The 8762-nt window shown below is 40.7% G+C and overlaps 1 protein-coding gene across 6 annotated transcripts; it reads right to left on the reverse strand.

Annotated features, from left to right (window-relative positions):
- Nucleotides 1-1187: 1187 nt before the first annotated feature.
- On the reverse strand, nucleotides 1188-8330 carry LOC146628047 (long-chain fatty acid transport protein 2-like). 6 transcript variants are annotated; one of them, XM_085359335.1, is made up of 12 exons: nucleotides 8066-8120; nucleotides 6392-7714; nucleotides 5668-6145; nucleotides 5315-5524; nucleotides 5076-5231; nucleotides 4740-4864; nucleotides 4449-4643; nucleotides 4270-4360; nucleotides 3896-4094; nucleotides 3720-3817; nucleotides 2616-2746; nucleotides 1188-2499 (listed from the first exon to the last, which is right to left on the reverse strand). In XM_085359335.1, exons 3-12 carry the CDS (start codon nucleotides 6125-6127, stop codon nucleotides 2323-2325), a joined length of 1842 nt encoding a protein of 613 aa, XP_085215461.1. In that variant the 5' UTR covers nucleotides 6128-6145; nucleotides 6392-7714; nucleotides 8066-8120; the 3' UTR covers nucleotides 1188-2322. The 6 variants fall into 6 exon arrangements, with proteins under 6 accessions (XP_085215461.1, XP_085215460.1, XP_085215459.1 ...); XM_085359334.1 differs by having other exon boundaries at nucleotides 5668-6148; XM_085359333.1 differs by having other exon boundaries at nucleotides 6286-7714.
- Between the last annotated feature and the right edge of the window lie 432 nt (nucleotides 8331-8762).

Below are 8762 nucleotides of genomic sequence, written 5' to 3' on the forward strand. Positions count from 1 at the left end.
GTTCCCCGTCCTGCTGTTGCCAAGTGCTTGCACATAGGGGATCACCTGACTGCTGGGGTTTTCTCCCCCTCGTTCTAGTGTCCTTACCAAAAAATATAAAGTTGCTTGAGCTAACTGATACTGTGATTTGGCTTTATATTATAAGATAACTGAAATGTAATGGAATTAAACATCCTAACAACTTCTGAAATCATTTCCAGAAAAAAAATGGATAATTTGGCAAAAGTTATAGTTTAAAAAAAGTCCAAATATGAATTCTACAAACAAAAAAACAAACAAACAAATCTTTCTACACGCATTTCAGCTATTGTGTGTTTTTGCAACCTGGACACATTTGTTGTGGAAAGGAGGTCACTAAAGAAACTGTTATCTATCACAGATAATCCTGATTACCTTCTGCACCACTTACTGGACAGTTAGTGCAGGACTTTCTCCAACAGACCGGCTCAGCTTCGCTGTCACACACACAGGTTGAGGAAATCTTTCACAGCTTGTGCATTAACTCTCTACATTGTGACACTTAACAGAGAAATCTGTTCTTTCACATTAACTTTATAAATATATATTGTATATTCAGGCTGGAGCCTATCCCACCTCTCATCATTCTATAACATGGCTAAGACATAAGGACACAACCTTACATACCTATGGCCAATTTATAATCACCAGTAGAGCTAAAATCCATGTTTTGGTGGGGGTTGGGGGTGTTCGGCATTGGCTGCTTTTTATAAGGATATAAGGATATTGTGTGCTCACAGTCAGCTTTCTTAGAGTTTGGGAAGTTCATTGATCCATTTCTTAACCTGTGAAAATGTCTCCCGCATTCGCCTCCAGCTTTGGCTCTCAGATCTAAGATAATTATTTTTATGCTTTTGTCATGTCTACATTTCTGTGTGAGTGTACTATGGATGCATGGTTGTAATTATGCATCGTGTGAGTGAGTGTAAGTGCATATTTAAAAAATGGAATATTAAAATGACGTCAGCTCCTCCTGTAGCTCCAAACAATGAAGTAACTTATTTGGATCAAATAAATTAAAAATTAAAAATAATCTTTATCCAATAAAAAATTTGTGTGGAGATTTTAAAGTATTCACCTGGAAAAACTAGAGATCCGCCACCCCCCCTTCCCCCTCCACAAAAATATAGCGCAAGAGAGAGGCAAAGCACAACAGCACATCCGTCGGCACTTTTCATTTAATTATAAAATGTGATCAGATCGCTAATATTCTTTAAAAAAAGAAAGAAAAGACAGATTTGATATAAACATGTTCAAATGCCATGGTTACGTTTCTTCAAGGAGTTGAGAGTTATTACCAGCAGCAAACCAACTCTTGAGTAACCTGACATTTAACTGATGGGTGGCATCAGAAAGGAATTAATAATATAATGAATTTAAAGTGTTATACATTTAATGCATTTCCTGGGTGTCTTACAGCTTATCTGATATGTGAGATGGAAAAAGGAGATGCTTTAAATCCTGACACTCAAATTTGAGCCAGATTCAGAACAATTGTGGTTTAATGCTGCCTAAAATGTGCGTGCATCCCTGTAAAATGCTGCACTACAGTTTGCTGTATGTTGACAAAATATCTTTCTGTGCATGTTCTCGAGGGCCGTGGTAATCCATCGACAGCAAGTCACTGGACAAAAGTGATGGATGGACTTGTGGACAGTGGCAGAAATAGCATAATATATTATACCACTGAAAGAAACATTTTTTATTCCCCCATTTATGATTCCCTTTTTAACATCAGTGACCCTGTGGTTAATGAGCTTGCTCTCCCCTGCCTGAGCTCCATGGCTTTAATCCAGGCCTCCTGAACACTACGAATCACTCAACCAGAGGGTGAAAAAAGAGCACCTACGCTGGGAGCTGGTGTGAGCTTCTGGGACATAAGACTAGATAAAGTTATTCAGGGTATACATTCTGCATGAAACCAGCTGTATGAGCTGAATTACGCCACTGAATAAATCCACTTACAAAAGCATAAACTTTGGGTGTGGAGGTTTTAAATGAATATTAAAGAGAGCAGAATGTGTGACAGAAAGATATGTTTGCTCCCACACTGCCAAAAGCCTACACGGACCAGAATGCAATGCAGGAAGGAGGTGTACAGCAATCCATTTAATAAACTAGTGAACCCATCACCACACTCACAGATTGGTACATCAAACTCAAACATGGGGGGTGTGCATGAAAGAACAAAAAATAAATTTATGCTTTACACCTTGTCATTAAAATGTGTAACCAGAAGTGACACAACAAATGATTCGCTTGTGTGTGAAAAGGTGGATTTTTTTCTTCAAAAGTAAAATCACTTTATATTTTGACGTCTCCTGCTATAATTGAATCAAATACATCTGGCGTGAGTGGAGTATAGTTCTTCTCTTTTTCATTCAGAAAGTAGAGTGGGTCTGTTATTTCATTTGGGTTGAAGCCCTGCTCCACTACTTTCGTCTTTATTAGCTTGAACGTGCCTGTAATGTCCAGTGACCTCTGTAATAAATCACAGTACAACCAATCATTAGTGGGCTAAATAAATCACTATGGCAACAAAGAGGCTTACCCACAAATGCATTTGTAAAAGTGTAAAATAACTGCAGTAAACATACTTGAATCCTCAGAAAGCGTGGCCTGGCGTAGGACGGCAGGAAGTCCTCGACATGTTTAAAAACAGCCGTGGAGTCAAACTTCAGTCCATCTCTCAAAGTAACAGCAGCCATCCCGGCTCTTCCCTCCTGGCCTGGAGACAAAAGTTAAACAGTCACAAAACAGGAGTTAACTGAAGTTCAGTATTGCTAATCTCACAATAGTGTGTCAAAAAATTCTCAGGAAGCTGGACAAGTGGAGGACAAAAGAAAAGGACAGGGCTAAGAAACCTACAGCAGATGAACAACATCTGAAAGTTATGTCCTTAAGAAATAGGAAAGTTGATCCATCTACTGTTCATAGAAGCCTCATCAGAAATCTCAATAGAAGAGTGGCTGTCAAGAAGCCATTCAAAGGATGTGAAACAGGGAGAAAAGGCTAAGGTATGCCACATTATACAAGAACTAGACTAAAAATCGGTGGTGACAGGTGTTATGGAGGGATGAATCTACATATGAAATTTCTGGTTCATGCCATCATGAACATATACGAAGGAGGTGAGGAGAGAAGCACAACATTGAGTGTTTACAGACACAATGGAGGCTGGTTTGGGGCTGCATTTCAGCCATTGTTTGGAAATTGATGGAATTATGAATGCAGAATAGTATGGTCTGATTTTAATCCACCATGCAGAAGTATTTGGAAAGCATTTGATTGACAAGAGCTTCATTTTTCTGCCTCACAATGACCCCAAACACACTGCCAATGTAGTAAAAACAAGTTGGATAGAAAAACATACAATGGATCACTATCAGTCATGAATTTGTATCCTCAGATCTTGGACTACAAAATTATTGAAGTAGTGCGGGATCATCTGGATGGAGCACAGAGCAACAAGCAGCAAACATTGCCCCCCCCCCAATATTTTGTACGGCTATATATAAAGATTCAAAGTTTGGTGAGGCTTGGTAATGCCATCTTAGAGCTCCTTTTTGTTTTAAAAAGAATTCATTTTTATGCATAGCGAAGAAAAAATGCTGGATATCATTGTTAAACAATTTGATCATTGATTCAGTACCATGTGTTTCTTGGTTTTGGCACAAGCGCAGCAACAAAGCAACATGTACCTGGCACTTTGACTCCGTAAACATTGGCTTCTTTAATGCAGTCAGCCAGCGCGAGGATGTCGGCCACCTCAGCTGTAGCTACGTTCTCTCCTTTCCATCTGTTGGTAATTTTTGTATTTTTTCAGTGCTCTGTGTAAGCTCACATTTTTAAGCATTATTTCAAAACATGCGCTCACCTGAATGTGTCGCCAACACGATCGTGGAAGTACATGAAATTATCCTCATCGATGCGCAGCAGGTCGCCAGTGTTGAAGTACAGATCACCTTTCTTGAAGACGTTACGCAGCTTCTTTTTCTCAGTTTGCTTCATGTCTCTCACATAACCAATGAATGGAGCTTTGGCTGTTATTTTAGTCACCAGAAGTCCAGGTTCACCTGATCAAAGTACAGGAGAAGTCATATTTGGGGTTGTTATATTTAAAGTCAATATTAATGAGATTTAAATAAATACTTATTTTTAAAGATGCATGGGTGAGAACTTTAGAAATATAAATAAAAGGACAGGAAACAAAGAATCTTTGGTTTTGTAAGCATCCTGCAAGTAACACACCTCTCTGAACCTCCATGCAAAAACCAGAAGAATCCCTCAAAGGTTCTTCTTTGTCTATGTCATATTTGATCACAGCATATGGAAAAAACATCTGTAAGTTTAAAAAAAAAAAAGCTAAAACACTGCTTCATGAGTGACAGGTTTTACTTCTTAATGTGAGCTGAAACATGGACTTTTACCTTGTGCAGGAAGGTGTGTCGCCCAAGAGCTCCCATCTTGCTGCTATAATTCAACAGAGCAAAGTTTCCCTCAGTTGCTCCGTAAAATTCTCTGATTTGAATTTCCCCAAATCGTCTCACAAAGTCCCTCCAAACATCTGCTCTGATCCCGTTGCCTACTGCAAGTCTGACTTTGTGGTTTTTATCAGTGAGTTTCTGTTTGAAGAGAAAAGAAGAGCATGCGTTTGTTAGTTTTTTAAAGCTTTCTGTGTGAGACAGTAGTATTAATGTTGGTGCTGTGTTGGCACAAACCTGTGGAGTGTTGCAGAGATAACGCATAATTTCACCTATGTACTGTATGACGGTGACATTATATTTTCTGCAGTCGTCCCAGAACTGGGAAGCAGAAAACTTACTCCTCAGAACAACAGGAATACCTGCACACAACAATAGATGACAACAGCACACTTTAAAGAGTAGCAGTGGAAGTAGTCAAAATTTTGGGTTTTTCAACAAATATGTAACATATAGTTACATATATGTAACTATGGTTTTTATATTACATTGGTTAAAAAAATAAATAAAATAAAGTCATACACCAATCATATATCTAAAAAACACAATATTATATATCCAAAGAGTTCATACCCCTCTCAATGGCCCCAGTGAAGACAAGGAAGCCGGTGCTGTGATAAAGAGGGAGGGTATCATAAATCACATCTTTGGAGTTCACTCCTGATGAAGGCAGAAGTAAAGACATGGTCCACACTCTGCCTTGAGTGATCAAAGCTGCTTTAGGGAGACCTGTTAAAGACAAGCCAGAGGCTCAGGTGGCGAATCTTCTGTTTCTTTCACTGATGCATCGTGAATCTCAGTAAGTAGTTTACCTGTTGTCCCTGAGGTGTATATGTAGGCTGCTGGACTCTGCATGGTTAAATGGGACCTTAACTCCTTGGGTATAGGCTCAGAGGAAGCCTGATTCATTTTATCAATGAAGCTTTTCACACCTGTAACTTCACATCTGTCAGCTAAGATGAAAACATTGATCTGCTGTTCGTGAAGATGGGGCAGCACCTCCTTCACTGCATCCAGCAAGTCTAGAAAATTGTTTCATACAATTGATGAACTCCAGGCCTGTCAGATTATTTATTTATGTATTTATCTGGTTATTTAATGTTGAGTAAATGAGCTCTCTACTGTCTCCATTGCTTGGAAAAGCAGACAGAAATGCAGGTACTACCTTCAGCTGCTACCAGAGTTGTGGCTCCGCTGCAGTTGAGGCAGTGTAGCAGAGACTTGGATCTGATGTTGGAGTTGAGCAAAGCTCCAGCACATCCAATCTTCACCAAACCCAACCAGAGCCACAGGAACATCGGCTGGTTCCCCAGGAACAGCGCCACCGTGTCTCCTTCTTTTACGCATCCAGCCTGCAGAAACGCTCTCGCAACTTTGTTGCTCAGGACGTCTGCGTCCCGGTAGGTGAACGTTTCATCTTTAAAATAAACGAAAGGCTTGTGCGGCTGCGTCTTCACCAGCTCTAAAAAGCGGTCCAGGATTGAGTAATTAGTCTGCACGCACTTTTCGATGAACCGCCTTACTTTTATTTTAGTGAGCACGAATTGGACATCCTGGAGGAAGGAAGAATGGCGGAGTAAAACGCCACATGCAATCAAAGCCGCACACACTGTCCAGACCAACATGTTTGTCTCACAGCTGTCCTGCTGAAGACAAAGCAGAGGTATAAAAAGGCATGTGGAGCAGGAGGAGCAGCACTGAGAAATTCCAAAGGTTGAAAAGCATTTTGTATTGCTAGTGAACAACCAGATGAGCTGCATCAATGATTTACAGTATAACATACTGCTTTCACGTGTTTTAGGCCTTTCACTGGCTTTATACCGAGTGACCACTTTAGATTGTGCTAGTGGACCAAAATGAAGCCCAAACAGACGGTGAGAGGGTAGCACCTGATGACCTGAACGTGAAGACAGGCTGGAGATTGTCGGATCTCAGCTAAGCTTTTGCTGGGCTGTGTTCACTCACACAGAAGGGCAGGTGCAAGTTAACCTTTAACTTGCAGTTTTGCCAAGAGCCACTGGTGAGTCTGTTGGGGCACAAGGCAAAAATTCAGAGGAACCCTTTAACTAGCACCAAATACTCTGACTATCAACAATAACTGTCTAGAAGGAAAGTGAAACCCTTTTCTGTGTCCGCTGCATCAGCCAGCAACATCGGGGAATTAGGCAGTCAAGGCCCCGATGTTTCTGACCTCACTGTTTATAATGAGATTACTAAGAAGACTCCTCATACCGAGACGTTTGTGCATGCAAAGAGGAGTATGCACAGAGAGCCTACTCCTGGCTCTGAATGTGAGAAGCTGCAGGAAATCTGGTCGAGGCCTCTGTTTTATGACTTGAGGCAGCGCCAACAGGACAGCAGCTTTGACAGTCCCTCCTAACAGCAAAACATTCTAAACGTTATGATCCCCAGTTTATGTTTTTCCCAGTGGTCCTAAGTTTCAACTGTATAAATTCCAATTAACATGTATCTGTTGTGGAAATATTAGTAATAGTAACAAGAAGTTGTGTGCCAGAAAAGCCAGACAGCTGTTAATTATTGAGCTTCAAAGATGTCAGAGAGGATTTCGTAACCTGCTGCTGGCTGGAGTTTACATATTTACAAAGTATGTATAGAGGAGGTTCCTGATTAACTCTAGTGAATATGTATGTTTCTTACTGCTTTATTGCCTTGTGTAAACAAACGCAGGCTAAATTCCATATCAGGAGTAACACTTCAAAAGCTAAATTCAGTGCAGTTTTGGACCTCTCAGTCAGTTTTGAGTAAATCTGCTTCTGTCTAAAAGCTTTTAAGTGGTCTATTACTTTAGCAGTATAGTTTATTACTGTGTGTATGTGTGTGTATGTGTGTGTATGGTCAGATTTATAGTGTCACGGCTGCCGAGGCGAGCCGTGTGGTGTTGGGGGAAAGGAGGACCCAAAATGCAGGCAATGACTGATGATTCGAGTGACATTTATTTACAAGGTGGTGTAATGGCAAACAGGCAGTGAGGGATGACAAGTAACTAAAGAAACCTAAACTGGGAAAACTAAATAACAAACCTGAGAACACACGAAACGAGGTGCGGGGCAGAGAGGCGCAGTGAGAGGAACGAAACACCGTGGAACACAGACGAACCGGCAGCAGGCAGGAGAACACACAGGGCTTAAATACACACAGCAGTAATCAGGGGATGAGAAACAGGAGGGCAACACACCTGGGAGAAGTCGGAGCTGGCGGGACAGGGGAAACGTAAACTGAACACACTCACATGAGACGGGGACCTTCAGAATAAAACAGGAAACTCAGACACAGAGAACCAGATAAGACACTGAACTAAACAGACAGATTCACAAACAGACAGTGTGACACCATAGACAGACAGAACACAGACGTGGGACCAGGGCAAGCACAGAACAGAAACCTAACAAATGGCAAATCATAACAGAATACATACTCAGAATAAACAAAAGCATAAAGAGACACAAAACACTGAGTCGGCAGACTCAGGACCATGACATATAGATGTTCAAACAAATCTTTAAACATGCATCAAAAGATTTGTTACTCTTGAGATGACTCACCCTCGAGTCAAAATTCACAAGTTGCAAACAACTTTGCACCTGTTTCAATATCTCTGCAGCAAAAAAAAGAAGAAGAAGAAAAATCAGATACAAAACAAAACAGTTTATATGTTGGGTTTATGTTATCCACAATTTATTGGAAGCTTAACTTCTGTTCACAACTTGCTGCTGTTGCCCAGGGATTACAGACGATCTCTATGGATATAGATATGGATATGGAGGGTGTGTGTATGAAATCACAGCTTTAATAAAATTATTATGAAGGCAAAGATCATTTAAAACACCTTGTCATTAAAATGTGCAGCCAGAAGTGCAACGCTGTCATCTCAATAATTTGCATCCCGGCTCTTCCCTCCTGACCTGAAGACAAAAGTTAAACAATGACAAAACATATGAAACATGACAAACACACTACAGGACAAAGCATGATGTCATGGGCTGGGTTTTTTGACCTAGCATTTTAAATTTCATGTCCCTTTTGTATTATGATTACAGAAATGACGGAGCCAACTAATGTGTCAGAGTTGCGCAGTTTTCTGGGCATGGTGAATCAAGTGGGCAAGTTCATCCCCCATTTAGCTGAAAAAGACAAAGCCCTGCGAGATCTTCTTTCCACAAAGAATGCATGGTACTGGGGGAACTGACCAAGCGAGAGCTTTCAAAACATTAAGAGATGCCCTGACCTCACCCCCAGTGC

This window comes from Diplotaxodon limnothrissa, linkage group LG7 (assembly GCF_057381915.1).
Source record: "Diplotaxodon limnothrissa isolate DT_005_m linkage group LG7, D_limnothrissa_male_GT1.1, whole genome shotgun sequence".
NCBI classification, from domain to species: Eukaryota; Metazoa; Chordata; class Actinopteri; order Cichliformes; family Cichlidae; genus Diplotaxodon; species Diplotaxodon limnothrissa.

Excerpts from the sequence above, each read along its gene's own strand:
- LOC146628047 (XM_085359330.1), bottom strand. The coding sequence starts at position 6,283 with ATGTTATACTGTAAATCATTGATGCAGCTCATCTGGTTGTTCACTAGC. Across the intron at positions 5,525-5,667 it reads AACTCTGGTAGCAGCTGAAG|ACTTGCTGGATGCAGTGAAG; the intron begins GTAGTACCTGCA and ends ACAATTTTCTAG. Across the intron at positions 3,818-3,895 it reads CGTGTTGGCGACACATTCAG|ATGGAAAGGAGAGAACGTAG; the intron begins GTGAGCGCATGT and ends AATTACCAACAG.